General features: G+C 47.2%; 1 protein-coding gene across 1 annotated transcript; it reads left to right on the plus strand.

The window, feature by feature from the left end:
* The first annotated feature begins 6,252 nt into the window (after positions 1–6,252).
* Positions 6,253–7,209, plus strand: LOC115319409 (sulfotransferase 1E1). Its single transcript, XM_029979385.4, has one exon. It carries the CDS (start codon positions 6,253–6,255, stop codon positions 7,207–7,209), a length of 957 nt encoding a protein of 318 aa, XP_029835245.2.
* Positions 7,210–24,050: the final 16,841 nt, after the last annotated feature.

Here is a 24,050-nt window from a genome sequence, read left to right on the forward strand (position 1 = left end):
CGATGGAATCGCTTGTAGCGTCTTCATTGGCAATGCGGATTGTGAGGACGATTGAGTCGCTTGTCACGCCATCGCTGCCAACGTTTGCACGATCTTCTCTTTTCACGTCTTCAGCTGCGGCGGCAGCGGCAGTCTTTGACACGTCGTTCTCTCCTGTTTGGCCTTTCGGCAATGTTGAAAGCAAGTACTGTTAACTTTGTTTTCACGGACTCGATATTTCGCTAAATTTACGATGCGTGGGTTTCGGGAATATTTGGCGGGCCCACTATTTTGCGATTTCGAGGGGCACGCTAAGTATTCCTTAGCGTAGGGTAATATATTTGCGTAATTTCTTTTTGTCGATATTTTGTAATTCTAGCAACTTGCGAAAAAATAGGTCTTCGTGAAAATGAAGTGCTTTACATTGTACTTTTAACAACCTATTGAATCAAGAAGCGGCGGCTACCAGCAACGTTTGAGGGATAGGCAGCTTGATTGAAGTGCTTCAGCCTATATCCTCGTATATTTCGTGTTATGTTTTCCCCCATAACTTTTTATAACGATTTTTTCGGTTGCTTCAAACCCCAGATAAATCGGGAGGAAAAACAATGGGACACCTGGAAGAAGTCTGTGCCCGAAGTTCAGAATAGCTCACACGCCGCGCCCGAATAAAGTATCCTCGGTGAGAGCCATGTGCGTGTGCTCGTAGCTATGCTTCTTTTTTTTTTCCTGCGCGAGCTGTCGCAATGAATCGTCGTGCACGAAGCGTATATCCTGACCTAATTCATTTTTACCGTAGGGAGCGCGCGCTTAACGGATTGTGGTTTATATCTATGCATTTTTGTTGACAGCTGTATTTTCGCAGAAAATACGGCTGTCTCCATGGAGCGAATCATGCGACGAATAACTGACAAACGCCGCCCGACCGCACGCTCGCTTTGCGCGCGACACAGCAGCCGCTGTGGTGATTCTACGCGCGGAGCAAAAGCCGCCGGGCAAACTTCGTCGATTTTTCGCAGCATATTCGTCCCATGGTCCTCTTTTATTTCTTATTTATATTAATGATTTACCTACTCATGTTTCTTCATCCATTGGCTTATTTGCAGATGACTGTGTCATCTACAGGGAAATAACCAATGATTCTGATATTCATTCTCTTCAGTCAGACCTTGACAGCATTTCCCGGTGGTGTGACTCATGGAATATGAAACTTAACATTAACAAATGCAAATCCATGAGAGTATCACATCAAATGAACACATGCCATTCTTACAATATTAGCGGCGTTGTCCTTGACTCTGTCTTATCATATAAATATCTCGGTGTGCATATAACAAATAACCTCTCCTGGGATACTCACATTCAATACGTAATCAACAATGCAAACCGCATGTTAGGCTATCTTAAAAGAAACTTCTCTCTTGCTTCCACCTCTTTAAAACTACTTCTTTACAAGTCTTTGGTTCGAAGTAAACTTGAATACGCCGCAGCTATATGGGACCCTGGTATAACACTTGCGTCATCACTTGAAGCCATTCAAAACCGTTCTGCTCGATTCATACTGCATAACTATCACCGAACATCCAGCGTATCAGCAATGAAATTCAATCTCTGCTTACCTGATCTCTCTCTTCGCAGGAAAGTGTCACGCTTGTGCTTATTTCACAAGATCCATTATCTTAACACGTCAATGCGCCAGCTTTTGTTAATACAACCGTCTTATATCTCATCGCGCGTCGACCATCGATATAAAGTTGGCATTGCTCACTGTCACACATCACGTTTTTTTCAGTCTTTTTTGCCCAAAACGTCACTGGACTGGAATCGCCTTCCCGCAGCTGTAGTCGAGATTGCCGAGAGCTCTGATTTTCGAATTGCTGTCTACAATTATTTTTTGCATCCTCTATAACTCCCTTGTTAAGTGAATTTGTTTGTGTATATATTGTTTCAAATTATATTTTTGTCCTGTTTAACTCACTAGTTAGGTATATTTCTTTTGTTTGTATATTGTTGCTATGCCCACCCCCCTTCTGTAATGCCTTCGGGCCCTGAAGGGTATCAATAAATAAATAAATAAATAAATAAATGGAGTTCAGCCTTTAGGCGGTTATCTTTCACGAATTTCTGCTTGCGCATTGTCACACAGCAATAAAACCGCATCTGGAAAGGCGCTTTGCGGGAACTGCACATTGCTGGCCTCTGCAACCGTATGCCTCACAATGGTGGCGGCGGCGGCCCCGTCGGAGTGGCGCCAGTGACAACTCCCAGCAAGTGCGCGTAGTTTGGAGTAGGTGCCGCTAGATGTTGCGTCATTTATAAAAGGTTCTATTATTGTTTTCAGATCAGGTTAGGGCCCATAGCAGTCATATAAACAAACAAAATCTAAAGATGTCAGCTGCAAGACTGTAAATTCGAAAAAGCACAGCGCAAGCGGTCCCTTGTCTTTAAAACATTTAGACACCCCCCCCCCCCCCCCTTCTTCTCCCCCCTTTTTTACGTTGGCCCTAAACCCTTCCTTTGTGGCCTATATGGCCCATAGTCAAATAAGTTTCAGACCCCTCCGTAGTTTAACTAGTTTTCTGAGTAGTTTAGTAACATTCGATTACATTTTTATTAAGGTAAAGAGTGTTTAACTTTAATTACTTTTTCGAGTGACTTCTACTCAAATTACAAAGTACTGTCGAAAGTTTTTGGTAGGTTTGCCTATAAAGAAACATTCCTGAACAAAAACAAATAAGAAATCGGAAGATCGCCTGATATTCGGAAAGAGGAGGAAGCATCTCGCGTAGGCAGGGGTTGGGGTTGGGGGAAGGGGGGGGGGGGGGGGGGGGCGTAATTTGGAGGGTCCGAAACCCTCTAAAATTTTCACCAGCCCCCCCCCCTCCCCCCCTTTCCCCCCATGCAACCACACTGCTATGAGGAGCGGAGAGTGGAGAGGCACGTCGCAAGTGAGGCGGAGTAACTGTGGGATTAGCACCGAAGACTGGCGTTCCTTTGTGTCCGGAAGATCAAGGAGGCTTGGCGCATTTGAAGAAAGAGCTTGTCCCCGCTTCTCCCCAGCGTAAAAGCTGTCGCCTGCCACAGGAGGTGTACACACTGCATCCTCACTCAAAGGAGGCAACAAAATGCAGCACCCATTCTGAAGCTCATTTTTTGCTCCCGTTGTTTTCGCTGCACATGAAGAATCGCGTGCTAAAGTGCAACGCAAAGGTGACCTCTTTGCGCTGCCTTCCCTTCCAAGACTCAGAATATGCAGCTCTTCCAAGATTCCAAGATAGAGCAACCTTAGTATTTCCCCAAAGTTTATACATAAAAAATAATACACATGGATTGTTGAATAGTACTGCAGGTTTCGAAAAAGTGTAGTTTACTTTGTGTACATTCTCTCAGCATCTACTTGCACGTTACAAAAGTATTTTTGGTACTTTCCGAGAAACGTTTACCTTCCGACCTCAAAATACATTCCGCGAATTCCAAAAAAAAGGACATATCGTCATGTGAAAACGCGTTATTACTTTTTGAGACGTCATTACGTCATTTCTCTAAGGGAAGTAACGGCGGTTGTAAGATTGATACAAATGAATGCCTTATAAGTTGATTGTGTTCCATAGGTCGTCAGTGAGAGTAAACAACTACTCTGTGGCGACTTGACTTAATGCAGTATTTTCCACCATTTCCGAAAAAAAACGAATGCACCTCCGATTACCCCTGGAACAATGCATCAACAGTAAAAACAAACACTGCTTATGGGGTGAAAAGGCAACATAAAAGATTGTCTTAAAGAACACTTATAATATACTTTGAAAGTACATTGTTTTTATAGTACCTTACTTCATGTACATTGCGGCCAGTGGACTTACTTCTTCATTTGAAGCAAATAACTTCTCATTTACTTTGTACTTTTATTTACAAGTAGATTATAAATGTACTTTACGCAACACTGGAAACATGCAAACACTGTCTGCAAAATCATGCTGGGGAAGTACTAAACCTCGAAGTAGAAATGATACATCCGCAAAACATTATTTACCACAAAAAAAAAAAAAAAAATTAGGCACGAAGATTCAGAACCAGTTATTTCAGCATTTGTGTGAAAACACAAGCCGCTTTATATCTGGTTAGCAGAATTTCGGTAACGGATCAAAACCTATGTACTTTCTTCCTACCAGAAAAAAATATAAAATTAACTTCAAACGTGTTTGGCTACTTTTTTCGATAGTTAGTTATTTACTCAATTACTTTCTATTTTAGTAATTTCTACTCTACTCAAATTACGTTTGAGGCAAATACTCAGTAACTTAAATAATCATTTTTTTAGGAACTTGTACATGTATGCCCGGAACATAGAGGCTAAGCATAACGAGTTTAATATAAAAGCGAAAGGGAGACAAAGCCGATATAAGTAACTATCGTCCCATAAAAATAACATCAGCAGTCTAGAGGTTGCCAATCCAGGTTATCAAGGAGAAAGTACAGACATGGGTAGAAAATGAGAATGTGCTAGGAGAGCTACAAAATGGGTTCCGAAAAAAAGGTGGTTGGACGACAATTTATTTTTATTAACAGAGTGTGTTGAGGTAGCAGAAAAGGAAGGCAGATAATTCTGGTTAGCATTCCTAGATATGGAGGGGTCTTATGAAAGTGTCATTCGAGTAAATTTGTGCAACATAAGCTTAGATGTGAATGACGAATTATTGACATTTGTAAGGGACATTTACAGGCAACGTGGTACTAATAACATTGGAAGGAAAGAGAACTAAGCCAAAGAAGGTAAAACGAAGCCTTAGACAGGGATGCCCTTTGTCGCCATTGTTGTTCATGTTGTGCCTCTAAGGCTTAGCGGAAAAGTTAAAAAAAAAACAAAAAAAAAAACAAGAAAGTTTGGGTTTGATTTTTTTATACGACAGTATAAACAGCCATTGCCAGGTCTAATGTATGCTGATCACAAAGTTCTGATTACCGATAGCAGCATAGAGCTTCAGTCACTAATAAATAGATGAGGCGCAGAGGGCCACAGATTATGCTTAGAATTCCGTATTAACAAATCAGCGGTCATAGTGTTCAATGATCACGGGATTGCAGAGCATAAAAAAAAATTTAAAAAAAACGTCTGAAGACTTTTTTTTAAAATTTCACCTAACCCTAAGGAGCATATCTATGCTCTAACCGTTTTTACACGTGCTGGCATTTGCAACAATTCCTTTTGGTAACGAAAATATAAAACAAAGTGCATGTTTGTACGGGGCGGGCGTGTGCGGCACTTGTTCCCAAATTTGGAGAATTCTCCGTAGTGCTCGGATAATTTTTAAAAAAATGCATGGCGTGACTCTTCGGCTTTTGGTTGCCAGCGTAATTACTTGCTTCTGATAGAATGAGAACAGATTTACGTTGGCGAGTTCACGAAACTAGCTTGAGCGCACCGAGCTGCAAAGACGGTTTGCTTAAAATTCAAATTTATTTAGTTTTTCTTTTATCATAGCACGTAGGCAAAGGTCCAAGTTCATACTTTGTGCAAAGATAGATTAATATAAACTGAAGATAGCACGAACGTCCCTGCTTGCTCACTATTGGGAGCGAGAAAGGTCGGCGCCAGCCCGGCCGTGGGCCTCGCTTTCTGCAGGTGACGTCACGTTTGAATGGCGAGAAAACAGTTGAAAACCTGGGCAGAAACAAGTTTCGGTTAGGATAGCAAAAAAAAAAAAAAATGAAATGCTTAGTTAACTGCAGAGAATCTGGGGGAGCAAGTTGGGACTTTCAGAATTGGGAAGCCAACCGCATTAAGACGGTGCGTTTGGAAAAGGTAGCTTGAACTATCAGCGGAGCTCCCTTTTCTAAAGGTCAGGATGGCAATCTTCACTACAAAATCTGACGTAGGCTTTAGGAAGGATGCAATTTTGCAAAATAAAAAAACGTCGGGAGATCAGCATAAGAGATCTATATATCTATTTCTCAGTTAGTTCCAAGTTTTTTTTTTCTTTTTTTATACTTGTCTTCTATGTATTGCTTCCCACAGAAAAGATTTTTTTTTTGTTTTGTAGCAGGAAGGAATGGTGGTAGCTTCTCGTTTTTTTTTTTTGTTATGTCGTTTTACGTAGTTCTGTTCTTCTACCGAAAGAAACAAATACGTTGAACTAAGCACTATTCTTAGACCAGTCAATTTCACTCAGTGGTGCACTGTCATAACCAAAATCATTGTCTTGCTGAACCTCTGAGTAAAAATATTCTGGTCATCTCTTTAAAACAGGTGCATCAAAAAGAACCAAGAAAGTCAACATGAATGAGGCACCCAAAAGAACTCCCTACCTCCAGATAATCGAAGGCGTCCCCCGAACTCCACTGGTGAAACCAGAGGTGTATCGCGAAGCCTCGAGGTTCAAGCCAACTGCCGGCGATGTGATCCTTATGACTCATCCCAAATCTGGAACGCACTGGGTCACGCAGATTGTCCTGCTCATCCTGAACAAAGGCCAATCTCCAAGGGACCTCGCAGACCTCGCTAGACAAGCTCCTTTCATCGAAGTAAACGGAGTTGGGCATTCCGAGCGATCGCCAAGGCTTCTGCGCACCCACTTGCCTTTTGGACGGCTACAATACAACGAGGAAGCCAGGTACATCTACGTGGCACGCAACCCTTATGACACTTGCGTCTCTTTCTACCATCACGTCAAGGGACTGCCGCAATTCCGTTTTCAAGATGGCACCTTTGAAGACTTTGTGGACGCCTTCATCAATGGCAGGATTGGTCACGGAGATCAGCTGGAACACGTGCTGTCGGGCTACGCAAAAAGACACCAACCGAACGTATTTTTCCTGACCTACGAGGGGCTGAAGGCAGACACAGCCAGAACTGTACTCGAGCTGGCCAAGTTTCTCGGTGAGCCTTACGCGACTATGTTCGAGAGAGAAAACTCCCTGATGGACGAGATCTTGTTGAAGAGCAGCGTAGGTTACATGAAGAAAATGTTGGAGGTGAATCCCGAGGAGCTCCCCGTGATTTATAATCATCCTCCTCAGCCTCCAGATGTGGAAGCTGAATTGCTGAAGATAAGGAGCGGACCGAGAGCCGCGTGCAACGTGCGCAACGGAACGCCGGGCGACTGGCGATCGCATTTCACGCCGGAACTGCTTGAGCGAATGGAAGCTTGGATTGGCGAGAAGACTCGAGGCTCAGACCTTATGGGCCTTTGGGGACGTGATTTTACGGCAACAAAACTTAGCGCAGCTGCCTAGATTTGTGCGACCCAAAGAACAAGGCCTGTTGAATGTGTCATTATTGTTGGTGTGTCCCGTGGTGTGTCCCCAACCGGTCCAAGCGGCAGGGACGCTGAAGCTTGCTGAAGTACGAGGTAAAGCGGCAGGCGCGTGCTAGCGTCCCGCTCGTGGTGAGGCGCTACAAGACGTGTTGGCGGCTATACTGACGCGAGCTATACTTCGTTCACCCTTAAGGCGAGACAAGGAACTCCGCCTTCAGCGCGAGCTCGCTGGCTTCCGCAGTGCTTTCGTTGCGTGTGCCAGCGCTATCACACTTGTGTTAGCAAGGGCAGAAAGCTCGCGCTGAAGGCGGAGCTTCTAGTCTTTCGCTTAAGGGTGAACTCAGTATAGATGACGCTACGTGCTCCTATTAGTGATGGCGCTGGAGGGAGGGGGGCTTGTTTTCTCGGTGGTATTTGACAACCAAAATGTGACGCGCTGTGCTCAACCTATTCACTAAATCTTGAGCATCAAAGCAACTACGAAGTAAGCCCGAGTAAGAGGAATGTGCCGATGTCGACTTTTTCAAATTGTGCATGCCACGTCAAACAGAACTTTCGCAGTGTGTAGTGCGGCCACGCCTTGTTAATACAACCCCAGCTGATATGAACACCGCACTATATAGTCAAATGTTTCGGGAAACGACCTGCCAAAATACGTGTATCCATTTTGTCTTTTATTATAAAACATATCGCGTTGTGGACACTTTCGGGGAAGAGTGGAGGTGTCTATATTAACGAGACATAAGTGTGTGTTCCTTTCTGGGCTTCATTTCAATATAAAATCTCTTGAAACTTGTTTTTCCGAATTGTGCATTATTGATCACTTTTTATTCTATTATTGATTTGCATTCAGTACGTAGCTATGAGCGCGACCGCAGACTAGCCATCATAGCGTTGTACTGTATTCCTTTGCTCGGGAATGGTTGTGTCTTAGTATTTGTGAACGAAGACTATCGGCTGTACAACTGTATCGTGTTCCGATAAAACAAATATATATTTAGAGTTCTGCAGGAAACCGTATCCCTCGTCTTGCTTTTCTTTCTCCCTTCGAGTCTGTTTGGCAAACGCGTATAGACCCTTTTCATGGCAAACGCCACCAGGTGGTGCTTTAGTCTTTAACGTCCTAGGGTGCCTACATGTCTGTCTGTCTCAGGGTGAAGACATCCATTGTTGCCCCGATAGTGTCAGCGCGTGACGGTCTCGCGCACTCGGTGCGTGACTTGGGAGGTAAAATGGCGTCTATGCATTAGCCAGAGCTACGCGCTCGAGCTGAGTGACACCAGACTTGCGCGCGCTTCAAAGTGCATAAAAAAAACGATTGGGCGGAAAAATGACTGAGATGTCACCACTCAAGCAAAAGCGCGCGTGTGTATGAAGGCACTCTATAACGTCCCAGAGAACGTCCGGTTCATAAAAAGAATGAACACAGCCCAACTTAACACTGCTGCCTAAAATATCGATGAAACGTTCAATCACCAAATCTCCAGGTGAACGATAAAAAAAACAAAACAAGAAGAACGAGATTTCCTAAATATTTTTTTAATATTCGTGTAAACCAACCTGCCTCCTCCAAGTCGTTAAATTGTACAACCGAAGGCCCTCGTTAAGTTGCCAACTCTGTTGTTCGTGTAGAATTCATTATTTCTAGCACTGGTGACATAAGCAAGCTCGACAGGCTTGTAAAGAAGGGGTGACCGGATGTCGCTCAACACGCAAACGGCAGTTCATGTCTGTAAAGAGTAAAATGGTCTATACCTACCTCCGGTCAATCGAACAACGCACGGTACATGCCTGATGACTGGTGGACTTTTCGAAACGTATGACGTAACGATTTTCGCATGTTCCGATTTGCGTTAGATTCCTGGCTCGCTCGTTTCGGACATGCGTCACAGCCTTCTGTTTTCAACGGCCCGCTGTTTGATCAAGTCATAAACAGATCGCAGCAAGCGTTCTGCGCATGCATGGTACCTCCGTAACTTTTGTTCACTGAAGGCAGACACCAGTGCACGAGACAGCTCGTTAGAACGTTAAAGCCCCTCTATCCTGGGAAAAGTGGCGCCGTTCATTGTTGTGGAAATACTCGAGATATGTGCCGCGTGCCACTTCTTGGAAGCACAATGCGTCTTAAGTCTAGCTCAGTACTACAGTGTCCTATTAGGGGCGAGATGTTTTGGTGGCGCCCTCCTATGGTTTCCTCTCGTAACGTCATTACCTTGCGAACAACAAGTTCGATGGTGTTTGTAAATAGCGTGGTGGAAGCTTGAAATCATTGCGCTCTCAAAGCAACACTGCCAACACCATCAAAATTAAAATTCTTACATTCCTCTTATTTCCGTCGATGACAGAACTTTGCTGACGTCATAGTCAGCATTCGGCCAATCGTGGAAGGCCGACCGCAGCGACGCTTTCGATCGTGTATGGACCGGCGCGGCTCGGCAATGGGAGCTTGTGAGGCTGCGCCTGTAAGCAATAATCGCGGCACCAGGGGGGGTAAGCTCGCCTCCGGCGGGAATCTCTCCGATGCCACGTCACAAGGGAGGGGAGGAGCTTCTTTTGACTCCGCCCCGGCGAGTTTCCCACTCCCCCTCTTACATTTCCGACCCCCCCGGCAGCGGCGAGTTCCTCAGCGTAGCTCCGATTTTTCCCTACGCTCCGCAGTGAAGGGTTTTTATTTTATTTAAATCGGGGGATCGGTGGCCGGCTGGGCTAGCGCACACCAGGGGGGCTAAGCTCGCCTCCGGAGGGAATCTCTCCGATGCCACGTCATGAGGAAGGGGAGGAGCTTCTTTTGACTCCGCCCCAGCGAGTTTCCCACTCCCCCTTTTACATTTCCGACCCCCCCGGCGGCGGCGAGTTCCCCAGCGTAGCTCCGATTTTTCCCTACGCTCCGCAGTGAAGGGTTTTTATTTTATTTAAATCGGGGGATCGGTGGCCGGCTGGGCTAGCGCACGCCAGCTCGGAGCACGTCGAGCGAAAGGTCCGTTGCAGAACCCAGCATGCTGGGTTCAACCCCCACCCCTGCCCGTTTCGATGTTGATGAGCATCGTACCGGCGTGCAGTCGTGTAACACTACTGCGGGATGGACGTTAAAGACAGGCTAGCGGTTGTACGGCACTGCATGGCTACATTTCTCATCTACAGCTGGGAGAATCTTCCCCGTTGAGGCAGACCAAGTTTTTGACAGTATCAACATACATACAGGCCAATTTTTTTTTATTTAAATCGTAAATGACAAATAAGAATAGGTAATAGCAGGGATGCTAATTATACCAACATTGCTTGGATGTGGGCTAGTTGACTAGACATTGTGATGGTTTTCTGCGCCACGTAGATACAAAAAAAACGCTCTTGATAAAGATATAAACTAAAGCAGAGTATAGACGAAAACAACATACAGGAATGGAGCACACTAACAACTGTGTAATTTCTTTCACATCTTTCTCCCCCCAAACCGCCACACAGCCACAATATTTTTTTTTTTCAGAAAAGGGTGCACGTGGAGCGAAAGCTCGCGCTGCAGAACCCAGGATCGTGGATTCACCCCCACCCCTGCCCTTTTCGATGTTGATGAGCATCGTACCGGCATGCGGTCGTGTATCACTACTACGTGGCGCACGTTAAAGACCCTAGGCTAGCAGTCATACTGCACTGGCTAAATTGCTTATCTACAGTAGGTGACAATGTCGCAATGTTCTGGCATGTTCTCCTGCTGTATAAACAACTAACGGCCAATTTATTTGTCAAAATACGGTGTGGAAGGAGAAAGATGAGGAAGAAATTACACAGTTGTTAGTCTGCGCCATTCATGTATATTGCTTTTCTTCCATCATCTGTTTTAGTTTGAATTTTATCAAGTGCGTTTAGCTTGCATCTACGCAGCACAGCAACCAATCAAAATAATTGTAAAAGCCTGTAGGTAATGGTAAATTCCGTTCCTGGTTGCAGATTGGCGTAAAATCACATTTGTTTCTAGGATTCACTTTGTAGAATTTGGATGTAGGATTCACGGCGGGGGCGACGGTTCATTCACGGCTCCATCGCCTCAAGCCCGGTTCGCCACGCAGTTCATCGCACAGCCACCATACCACGTCTTTCGAGAGGCGATAGTGTTGTTGAAAATGAACGTCGTCCATGTCAAACACATTGGCGTGGTTTAAATACCTATGCCGACGGCAAAACACGAACGAAAACGCTGCCATTTTGGACGCTTCTCCCTGATCTCGCGCCCAACTCGCCCAAACTTGCCTAGGTCGGAGCCGGCAAGCTTTTCCCATCCGCGGCGGCTTCTGCCACGTCACAATGACGTCACCGCATCTCGCCGCGAGTTCCGAATATGCAACTCTCCGACTGCCTCAAACCCTCCGTTTAACGTCACGATCTAGGGAGTGCCGGCGCGTGTCGTCATGCACGGCGCCGACCAATCGCGGCGGTCGGCGAGTTTGGCGGAGAACTCGCCTCGATCTTGCCGCGCCGAGCTTAGCCCCCCTGGAGTCGAAAGGGCAGCAGAAAGTCGCTGCAGCCCGCACGTGCAACCGCGCGTGCTCGTACACGCGAAGCGCGCATACAACCACCACCATACTGACCGTGATGAAGGACGCTAAAGCCCCTTCATCACGGTGGAGGAAACACATCTAGGTGATGACTTTCTGTCTGACGCGGTGGCCACGTTATGTTCGGCGCACCGAGCGCGCTTCACTCGCACGGGAATAGGTGGCGCCCAAGTATGGCGTCTCTTTCAAACCGATCGCTGTGGTTGTTTGTCTCAGCGGTAGTCCAGCATTTCCTCGCTCAACGCTTTTTGTTGTACCTCACCGCCGCCACGACGTCATCAAGTCGTCAGAGTCCATAAATCTGTGTTATCGTTCTTCTTCTTCTTCGGGTTAATGCTCATCTTCGTGCACGATGGTGAAACCTGTGATCGACACAGCACCAAAGCAAAACACGAGGCCAGCCACTGGCCGCACACCTCCACCACACCACCAAACCCCGAAAAATAACCAGCACGGTACGCCGCCGACACTGTGGCCGCCGAGGAGGCACCTCATACCTTAGCACCCTCCGAGGCAACGCGGAACTTAACATACCTGGTTCGAGGCTAGCTCCGAACACAATTTGGTCGCTCGCCCCTCGCGGGAAGAGCGGCCGGAGTAACCACCTAAATGTGTTTCTTCCGCCGTGCCCTTCATGTTTTAAAAGTAGCGCAAGGTGCATTGATGCACGAGGTACGTGCAACGTGCAGCTTTTGGGAAGATCATGGCGGCACAGCGCAGCACTGAGCTAGATTTCAGACGCCATGTGCTTCCCAGAAGTGGCACGCGGCACGTGTCTCGAGCATTTCCACAACAATGAATGACGCCGTTTTTCCCAGGATAGAGGGGATTTAACTGCCCTATACTGCCTATGCGCCGGTGTCGACACCTATCGTGACCTACACCACGCATCTCACGCGAGCCGCTCCGGTCTCAACACTACCCTGTATTCTAGTACACTGTATGAGTGCTGCGCTGTTCCGCCATGTCCTTCCCAAGGGCTGCATGTTACACGTGCCTCTTGCATCAACGCACCTTGCGCTGCTCGTAAAACATGAAGGGGCTTTACAGCTCGTGCCGCCTCATGCCCTGCACGTGCGGGGCTCCAACAAGGTTATTGCAAGTTCAGAACAGGGTGTAGGATACACTCTTTAGGTAAGGACACGGCGGGGTTGAACGCGCGGCGGGAGGAATCAGATAGTGTTCGTTCGACGGGCATCCGAAAGGCTGCATCCTTCCGCTGCCACCGTGCCCGCGGCTGACAGTGTCGCCGACGGCCAAACGGCGAAACTGTGTGAGAGCGAAAAAAATTATCTCGTTGCCATGACACCCCGGTACACCGTGGTCTTTCTGCACGTGTGACAACCTCGCTGGAGCTCTGCGCGTGTGATACATGAGGCGGCACGAGCCGTCTTGTACTTGCCCACGGGTCGAGGAGTCACCTGCCGGCACCGCTTGAAACCATAGTGAGAGAGAGAAAGAGAGAGAGTGAAAAGCGAACTTTATCTGCATTGCGCGAAGAGCGCGCTGTTCTCACCTGAAGAGTATTATCCTACACCGTGGTTCAGAAAGACTAAAGTTCCTTTGATGCGTCGGGGCAGCGGCGCCGTAACGAAACTGGCTGGTGAGGTTGGTCCATAGAGTTATTACAATGAACGCTAGAGGCTCAGCTGGCGCTAGTGTCTACAAGACTTCCGGTTGCAAATTGAAGCAGACAGCATGCAGTCTACATTTCCAGCCTCCCTGTGTATTCCTATGGGAAAACGCGCGTGAATTATGCCTCTTCGCCGGAAAATAACATGAATAACTTTTGTCATTTCGGTTGTACCGGATAGTATGCACCTTTATTGGTATTTTGAAAGTGAAATCGCTTTAGTTACGGCATTTTTCTCTACCACTGAACGATGTTAGACTTCGCTCTACTTCAGGTCCAAACCTCTGTTTCAAGGAAGGTATGTGAAAACGAGCGAGGATTCTAAGCAAACTAACGATCCAATGGAATGTAGAGTGTGTTCCAGATTTGCTTGCATTTCGGTGGTGCTTATATAGGGGGGTTCAAGTCACCAGGCTCGATCTAAAATGAACCGCGAAAATCGACGCTTGTACGTAGGCATCTATACTTTTCGTCAAATGTGTATTCAACAGGTCGGTCTTTTCTTTTTTTATTGAGAAGGAAAAGGAAATCAGAGAAATTAGCTGGGAGTCATCTCCTGACTGGCTACTCTGAGTAGGGACGGGGAATGAGGGATACGGAAGTTAAAGAAAGAAATAAAGTATCACACACACACACACTCAAAAAAAAGGAGGAAGGTTAGAACTTGTGCAGCTTTAAAGTCTCTTGTCCAGGCCTGTCTCTGACAGGAATCTGATGAGGGCGTTCGTGGCTCTTCCGGCAAAAGCCTCATTTTCCCAGGGACCTAGTACCATTTTCATGGTGAGAGAAGTTCCAGGAGATAAGTTGAGATGTACGTGCAATTGAAGTTGTTCATCTTCGTAGTTAGGGCACTCTGTCATTATATGTTTTAGATCCTCAGTAATCCCCCACGTGGTGCAATTTGGAGAGTCGATTTGCCTAATTCAAAATAGGTAACGTTTTGTATATGCAACTTTCAGGCGTATCCTATGAAGCACAGCCTCACGTCGCCGTTTAAGACCTGGAGGTGCTCGAAATGTTAAGTGTGGGTCAATGATTCGTAGCGGTGTACTATTGTCAGCGGCATCTTCCCAGAGACGTGAGGCGGTTCTTTTTCCGAGTGTGTTCACCACGCTTCTGATGTCCGTCCTGGTAAATGGAGCTTGCATTAGCTCAGTGGATGTTTGGGCTCGGTTTGCGACAGCATCAGCCATTTCGTTGCCCGGAATTCCACAATGGCTGGGTATCCACTGAAAGCACATCGAGTGGCCTTGACACACCCCGTCGAAATGGAGTTGAAGTATTTGTAATAGCAGTTGCTTATAAGGGCTGTTCTTGCTTGGGCAGTCTAGGGACTGCACCGATGACTTAGAGTCTGTTATTATCGTCCATGAACGAGGAGGCATTGCAATAATAAATCTTAACGCTTCACGAATTGCTACAAGTTCAGCAGCTGTTGAAGACATTCGATGTGAAAGCTTATAACCATTTGTACGGGTGAGGGCGGGAATTACAATGCCAATAGAGGAGCTAGTATGAGTCGTGGATGCATCCGTGTAGATGTGACAGGAGGAGGAATGTCGTTTGTACAACACAGAGAGAGAAAACTGCCGCAAGGCGACTGCAGGAAGAGTGGCCTTTTTAGGAATTCCTGGGATGGTTGTATACACCTGTAGTGGGAAGAGGAACCATGGGGGCGTGGTAGGTAGCATATATTCTTGAAACGTAGTCGGTATGCTGTCAGTATGGTCTAGAATCTGCTGTCCAATACGGCTATAAAAACACCTTTCTGGTAAGTCAGCCAGGTGATGAGCGCGATGTTTTGTTAAAGGGGTACTCCACCGATTTTTTGAGCTACCTCAACTAACTATATTTTCTGACTCCCCGGCTTTTACTCTCTTCGGTATGCTATTTAGAATCGCGAGATTCATAATAGGTATTGTGAAATCGGCAAATGAAAATGATGCAAAACCAACATTCAAATATACGCGCACTTTTCAGTGCCGTGACTTCAGTGGCAGGCAGGCTCGCCAGTCGAGCAAGCAGCCAAGAAATAGAATATGCCGATCATTTTTTTCCGTGCTGGAGCGCGGGTACTGCAGCGAGCTCCCCAAGCATTCATTTGACACCATGAAACTGCTTCGAATCAGTTTAAAATAAAATCTACAGCCCAAAGAGTGAACCGCTGCCTTCCACTGACGTCACGTTTTCATTGTTGCCAGTAGAGACTTCGAGCTTGAAAAACACGGTGAGGACCAAAACTGTAAATTCAATAACTTCGAGAAAAAACAATATTTTGACCTAATATTTGGGATACTATTTTCGCGATGTTTGTTGGTTAGTTTAGCAAAATTTCAAGCAAATCGGAGACAATGAAAAAACCGGTGGAGTACCCCTTTCAGTGTCGAATATGATTCCGAACAGTTTCCTGGGTTCGAATGGCTATTATTGGAAGGCAGTGAGATTCAGCAATGGTGTCAATGGTGGATGTAGATTTAGGGACTCCGAGACATACTCTGAGTGCTTGTACTTGAAGAGATTGGAGTTTTTTCAGGTTGGTAGGACTAAGTCCATGCATGACAGGAAGGCTGTAGCGAAGAACTCCAACAAATAAGGCGTTGTATAAACGAAGGAGGGCCGCTGTTGAAGCACCCCAAGTTGTGCCGCTTATAAAGCGTCCTAAGGCAATAAACGCAGAGAGTCTGTTTTTGAGATGTGTTAAGTGGGAGCTCCACGTTAACCCTTTGTCGATATAAACTCCAAGAAATTTGAGATGGAACGTATAGAATAGTAGTACCGTCAATTGATAAGGTGGAACGATCTACGTTCATTCTAGTGGATGCAATAGCAGCAGATTTTGCAGGACATAACTCAAGGCCTCGCATGGCCAAAAACCTCGATATATTGTGGAGAGCAGCTTGCAGGTGTAAATGTATTCTCTTAGGAGACGCTGCTGACGTCCAAAGACACACGTCGTCGGCGTACAGCGAGATATGTATAGAATCCGGGATGAGGGCATGTAGACCAATGAGGGCGATATTAAATAGGACTGGACTCAAAACCCCTCCTTGCGGAATACCTTTGGTGAGATTATAGTGGCTGGTATCTCCATCACTCGTGCGGACGAAGATTGTCCTATTGTGGAGGTAGTCGGCAATCCAGTCATAAAGACGACCCCCGATACATATTGATCTTAGGCCTTGCAGAACTGCTGAGTGCTGAACGTTATCAAAGGCTCCCCGAATGTCGAGAAATACAGCCGTTGTGAGCTTGCCACGGAGCTTCTGATCATCGACATGAGCAACTAGATCAATGACATTGTCGATAGAGCTGCGGCCTTGTCTAAACCCTGTCATTGATTCCGGATAGAGTGAGTTGGATTCGAGAAACCATTCCAGACGCGAAAGAATCATTCGTTCCGGGCCTTTTCCGATACCGCTTGTAAGCGCAATAGGTCGGTAGGATTTGATATCTAAAGGAGACTTCCTGACTTTCAGGATGGGTACTACGCAAGCGGTTTTCCATTCCTGAGCGACACAGCTGGACGGCCAGGAAGCATTAAATACGTCTAAAAGATGTTGGCGGGCTTGAGGTCCAAGGTGTGCAAGTGTACCATACGTAATACCGTCTGGTCCAGGCGATGAAGAGTGATTCAAAGATGCCAGAACTTGATCGAGTTCAAATGCGCTAAACATATTATCCATCACTCTTGAAGAATGATCAGCAACCTCTTCAAAGCACACACTTGTTGGGTTGATAGTATTCACTGTTGATGGGCCTACAAGTGAAGCACAGAAATCCTCAGCAATTGCAAGAGCTGGCCTTCGTAAGAAGATTGAGAGAGCATTAAATGGTGTTCTCTGCTGTGGAGCAGATCGTAACCCTCGCGCTATATGCCACATAAGTGACAAGGAGGCACGTGGGTCAAAAAAAGCGCAAGTGCGTCTCCACTTTTTCTTGGAAAGTTTGTTCAGATGACGGCGCATGTGTTTTTGAGTTCTTCTATCATTGCGGATATCAGCAGGTAATTTTGTGCGCCTTGACGCCTCTCTGCGCGTCGGCGAATCGCCCGCAGTCGCTCATATTCTGTGTCCACCGTGGTGCGGGAGGGCGAAAGGTGAACAGCTTTCGTTGCTTCCTTTGCTGACAGTTGGATGGCAGATATAAACTCATGATAAGTACCAGTGGTTTGGAGGCGCACTTCTACATCATCTTTAAATTTTTTCCAGTCGGTGTATAGTACAGAATGAGGCTCGGTGTTGACTTGGAAACCAGAAATTGTGGTGTATGTTGGTATTTGGTCACTGCCATGGCACTCGACATCTACGAACCAGGAGCTCCGTGAGACAATTTCGTGTGACACAAAGGCGACGTCTAAGCAACTACTGCTACGGGTGCCTCAAACAAAAGTCGGTGGCCCATCATTTAAAACACAAAGGTCATGATCGTATGCCAGATCAAGCAGCTCTCTTCCACGACGCGTAGTTTTAGCGCTCCCCCATGCCGCGTTATGAGCGTTAAAGTCTCCTGTCAATAAGATTGGCCCTGGGCACTGTCTAATAATAGCATCCAATCTAGAAACGTCAACGCAGGACGGGGCTACATATGAAGCAATTATGGTGAATGAAACTTTCCCCCTACGAACAGTTACAGAGACGTATTCATTATTCGGGTGTGATGGGACATTATGGTGAACATAAGTGAGGTCTTTCCGAAGAGCTAGAAATAACCGACTAAGGCCGGAATCCCGAGCCGACTGAAACACATCGTATCCGGACAGGCGCAAATCTGCGGCTACACGTGATTCACAGATGGCTAGGATCGGGAACCGGTACTTGAATACAAACTGCCTGAAGTCTGAAAGACGTGAAGGTAACCCTCTCGCATTCCACTGAAATACTGTGGCTACTTTTACATCATCTTCAAAAGAAGAGGCATCAGCCATTAGACTGATGCATGCTGGTGATCATTGTTACAATTGCGGGTTTAAAGACCATGATTCCCTCGAGGATGCTCTTAAAGGTGCAGGATGGCAGCTTGGAAGTAAAACTTTCAAGGACAGAGAAGATAAGACTTATTATGTCGCCGACCGTCATCAATCCAAGCGCTGGGAGCAGTGGCCCCCTTATGGACCCAGCATGGGTATCTGTGTTCTTGTTAGACTGCTTGTTGCGTTTAGATGGAGGTGGCGGAGCAGGTTTTGATGTTTCTGTAGCTCCTTATGGTTCATTGGTGGACTCATTCTGAGTCCCCTGCTTGTTTTTCGAAGGATTACGTTTTTGCTTAGCTTCTCTAGGGGTTCTCTGCCGTACTTGCTGCTGAGGGGCCGTCGAGGTTGATGATTCTTGAAGAACATCCAGTGGCGGAAAAGACGACAAAGGTGGAGGGTCGTCCTTAACGGGAGGGGTCAGTCGCGGACCGTGCACGAAGCTTTTTGTCTTGTTGAGCGCAGCCAAACGTACTTTCCAATTTGCATAGTCTGCTGGATGCTCTCTGCCGCAGTTAGCGCGCTTCGGTGGTGTCCCGCCTACACAGTCTTTGGTAGAATGTGGTTCACTACATTTCTTGCATTTTAAGGTGTTCTTACAATATTTCGCCACATGGCCAAGGGCTTGACAATTGAAGCACCTCGGAGGAGCCTAAATTTACTCGACGACTTCGTGCCGAGTAAATCCTAGATTCACTTTCGTCGGACGCTCTGTGTTCGGACGAAACGTGAGAACGACGCGATCTGATGGACTTGCGGCGTCGCCAGGCTTCCCTCGGCGACGATAAAGGCGGCGAGCCGCGATGACACCCTCTGGTTGTAAGTAATCTCTTAATTCTGCATCCGTGTACCACGTGGGCACTGCCTTGATCAGCCCATAGTTTTGAAGATAGGCGCTGGGTATGGTTACTTGTATGGGTATGCCACCAAGACAGCGAACTTGCAAGAGCTTCTTCACTGAAGTGGCGTCCGCTACTTCCACCAGGAGACCCCTCCTGGCAGTGAAGCGATGACGTATGATGAGGCCGCCTGCTGCCGTATTGACTTGGGTGCTTAATATCAGCGGATTTTGTTGCTGGAGGCGATGCGCCTTGTCTTATGGTGTCAGTAGTACCGGGACTCCTGATGTTCTTTGTCGGCGGTGCTCTACAAGGATGAATCTTTCTAGGTCACCCTCTGTGAATCCTTGATCCATTGCGTCGTTTGCTCCAGCCGGCATTTTGGCTGGTGTCAGCGACGACTCGGGGGAATCGCCATCAATGTCATTGGGTCGTTTTCTCAAAGCTGAGGTGCCCGTCAGATTTCCCTGGATGACATGATAGTTGTGGTCGCCTTCAGCAGGGATTTGCTGGGAGAGATCCATCGCTGATGCCGGTGTAGGCTTACCGGGTTGGGAGTTTATTCCGTGTCGGTTACCCGACGCAATCCGTGCCGCGATGAGCTGTGGCCGGTTCCCGGCCACGACTGATCCCTTAGATGCCAGTCAGGGACGCGTAGACGGGCTCAGATCTATCAAAATAATGAAGACGGTAGAGAGCTAGCAATGGAACGCCCGATCAGGTCGGCAGCTTCCTCTTCCTCCGTTTTTTCTTGTAAAATTACAAAACGTAGTTCTCTTTTAGTAAAAAATAGGGCCAAGAAACTTGCCAGGGTCTACGGCGGGCGGCGACCAAGACGACCAAATCTAGTAGCGGGGTGTGTTTGGCGTTCGTATTGATAGATGGCGTCGGGAGCAGCGTCTGAAGGTGCAGCCGACCAGCGAAAAAAAGCCGACGACACGCAGACGAATTCCGTTGGCAGCAAAAGCGCCGCCGTTGTGCAGACCCGTTTTTATACTTTCAGTTTTGTTTTTATTGTTCGCATTTATTTTTCAATCGAAGGTACATTTCAAAAAGATTATATTCATTTGAAAAAACCACGGTGGTCGCGAGCCGTCGCGATAAGGAGGTAGCGCCATCTATCAATACGAACGCCAAACACGCCCCGCTACTGGACCCCTGTCGTCTGCGTTGCTGCCCGTCATAGACCCTGGCAAGTTTCTTGGCCTGATTTTACACAGAAAGAGAGCTACGCTTTGTAATTTTACAAGAAAAAACCGACCTGTGGATTACACCTTTGACGTAAAGTTTAGATGGCTACGTGCAGGCGTCGATTTTTACGGACCATTTTAGATCGAGCCTGGTGAGTTGAACCACCCTATATATTGCTAATATGCCCGTCCTGTCATTGGATGAAAATGATTCCATCTTGCACCTTTATGATCGGTTAAAGAAACATTCGAACGCAAAAAAAAGATAAAGCACGTGAGATAGGAAAGGTCTCTTTTTATTACTTTCTATATCGGGCAGTTTTTATCGGGCACCTGCACTCTGACTCCCCCTATTTGTAAAGATTTAGAGCGTGCGGGTGATGATTTGAACCCAGAACAAGCATCTTTGCACATATTCATGAGCAGAAAGAATAAAGCAGTACTTATTTATTGCAAATCTGACTATATTACGTGGCTTTCAATTTATTTTGATCGTCTGCGTACGCAAGGAGTTACATATCCAGTGTTACTGCGTGGTTCTTGCGGTCTCTCTTGGTTTTCCACATGTCCTTCGATCGTTTGGCAAGTATATCCCCCATGTTGGGAAGCGTCGACGCCGTATTCGCGCTAACAGTGTCCGACAGTGCACATAAATACACGTACGAAGCGGTTTTAACACCGTTTTTCATACCACGAATTTCAAATAAAAATACTGTAACTGACCAATTATTTCGTCTGGGTGACTGAGAAATGTTACAATGTGCCTAGTACGTACAAATTATTAGTGATATTTGCTCTTATACTAGAGCGCAGAGAGAAAATGCACTCGCTTTTTCTCATAGAAAAGCATTACCGGAAGTCAATTTCTTACTGCGTGTTGTTTGCTTCAAAATGCAACAGCACACTAGCCTCACCTGAGTCTCTAGCGTTTATTGTAATAACTCTATGGGTTGGTCGTTGGTCTATTTCGTTCAACGAGGTAGAGGGGCTTAGAGCGATAAACCGGGGTTCCGGTATGCACTGGAAAGTGACCCCCATAAGGCGGCTGCCATTGTACGCAAATTTGACCACACGTCACATGACCAAACCAAAGACGTGACGTCACAGGAAAGATGGCAGCGCCCATGCAGCGGCTGGCCCCAGCTGGGCCGGAGCATTGGCCGGAGCTTGTCGGATGCTTTGTTCGTTGTCATTCGTCTCGGCGAGTTGATTTTAGATGCGGAAGCCGTCATATGAGGTTGTGTGAGGCCGGTCGAAAGCGACTTCATAACGTGAAAATACGGAGGAACGGTGAGCATTTCGCTAGTGACCTACGGGGACATTGCCACGAAGGAGACAATCGGCCCTACGTTGCTCGGACCTCGGATTGATTCGGACACCGCTAGGATAAATTTTAAGGTGACATTTTTGTGCTATCGTTGACCATCGGAACCTTCGAGATCTGCAGTAAAGCGTGTACAACATATTTGGATACACAGTTTAGCGACAGAAATTGCGTGAGTCGTGCTTGGCAGTGTGCAATCGTGGTGCCGCTTCGTTCAAGTGTCCGAAGGCTCACTTTGGTTGTGCGGTGCACCGGAGGGCTGCCTTGCCACTTGTAGTTCCCGTGCGTTGCTAAATGATACTGTGCTGCTTCCCAATTTGTTTCAGCGTAGACGTGCACTTTCACGGAGCACAGGTGTGCGGCGCGCCGAAGAGCTACCTTCAAGCTGGTAGTTCCTGTGCCGTGCTTTAGGTGATGCTGTGCTGTCTACTAAATTGTTCTGGCGTAGACGTGCACCTTCACGTAGCACAGGTGTTGCAGTTGGTATTGATTCCGCTAGTCTGTCGCACGTTTCGTCGACACCAAAGTTTCATCAACACTCGTTACGCGTATCGCAAGCTGTATGGACATTTCATCGCGCGTGTTACCTACCCAGTCCACCCATTCACGCCGCTTTGCGATGGCAGTCTGCAGCGGCTCATTACCAGAAAAGCGGTCTCACATCGATTTCAGTTCAGCTCGTCCACAGCAGTCGCCAGACCACGAAGGAGAGGATTTATTCGGACACAATGCCACTAAAGCAGTGCAGCTTCTTTAGTGGTCAGGATAGACTCTTTTCTCTCTGTTTTGTTATATTGTCACGGATGCTTGCTCCAGTCCTACCTTCTGTCAATATTTACTATTCTGGAAAGTTCCAGGCCATGCTCAGCTGTCAATGTATGTTCTGGTGGAGGTGCTGCGCATTTTACCCCTAGCCCTTCACTCTGTGTGTAACCGTGCGGCTCCCCAGCCGAGTTGCCCGATAACAAGACACGGGTGGCACATTATCCCGAGTCAAACCCCCAGCGAGCCGTGAACCAGGTCCTATCCCGAGCCCGGCAGAAAAGTCGAAAGACGAGCGAGTACCACAAGGACGAAACTCGGAAATACACCACGAAGAACTTGAAATCCAAGCCAGTCGCTGCTACCTGCAAGAACCACCGGAATTAGGTCTTTTGCCAGAAAAAACCGAAGCTGACTAAGTCAACAATGACAAACCTGTAGCAGCAAACCACATCCGCTCCCACCATCGTTTGCATGCCCGTCGCATTTCGCACTCTGATGCCCTTTCACGCAAGGTGCATAAGACGTCGAGGGCTGGATTGAACAATATGACTGTGTCGCCCGCCACAGTGGGTAGATGGACAACCAGCTCCTGCAGAACCTATACTTCTCGTGTGAAGAAACTGCAAGGCACTGGTTTGAGAGCCACGAATCCTCCTTAACGTCATGGGAAGTTTGCAAGATCGAGCTGAAGTGCATGTTCATCAGCCAACATTGACGAGAGAGAGCTGAATTCCTGATTCTGTCCAGGACACGGCCCCAACAAGAGCGTCGCTGCCTTCGTGGAGGATGTTTTGCGCATGATCGAGCACCCATGCCAACCCCGTATGCTACAGAAGACAAGAAGCTAAGAATCCCATGTTCCTTATGTGAGGTACAACACTTTCAGCAGCCTTGTCCGCAACCCCACGACAACAGTCGAAAGCCGGGTTCATATCAATTAAGCTTCCAACATTGAATGTACACTGCAGGCCTGAGCATGTCACTATCAACAACTCCCCAGCGTCGCAACACTCGAGTCGTCCAGCTGCAACTTCGACACCAGCCCCCCAGGCATCCGTGACATCATTCACAACGGTGTCCGGGAGGAGATAAGGAAGCTAGTTCCTGCCATCAGTTGCCCGGCTTTTATTTTGATCGCCGAGATTGTTTCTAAAGAAGTTCGACAGGCATTTCAACTGGAGACTTCTTCGAGCGAAGCGGCATAGGACGAAACTATGGCGACTTATGCCACAAAGTCACAACGACCACCACCGGCTACCTGTTACTCTTCAGTGCCAATTCAACGAGACACCCCAACGCCGAAGCATTCCTGACATCGGGAAGAACCAGTGTAGGTCCGCGCTGAACAAAGTACACCGAGGAAAACAAAGGTACTGCGAATGGCCAACCGAAAACCACTCTGCTGCCACTGCATGAGGCCGACCATGTCTACTAAAGGTTCCCGTACCAATAAATTGGCCTGCAAGGGTTCGTGCCGAACGACCCTCGACCACGTCTCGACGAGCGTCCGGGGAAGATTGAGGACTATTTTCGGCGGTCGTTGTCCCTGGT

Source organism: Ixodes scapularis, unplaced genomic scaffold (assembly GCF_016920785.2).
Source record: "Ixodes scapularis isolate PalLabHiFi unplaced genomic scaffold, ASM1692078v2 PGA_scaffold13__105_contigs__length_92229423, whole genome shotgun sequence".
Lineage (NCBI taxonomy): Eukaryota > Metazoa > Arthropoda > Arachnida > Ixodida > Ixodidae > Ixodes > Ixodes scapularis.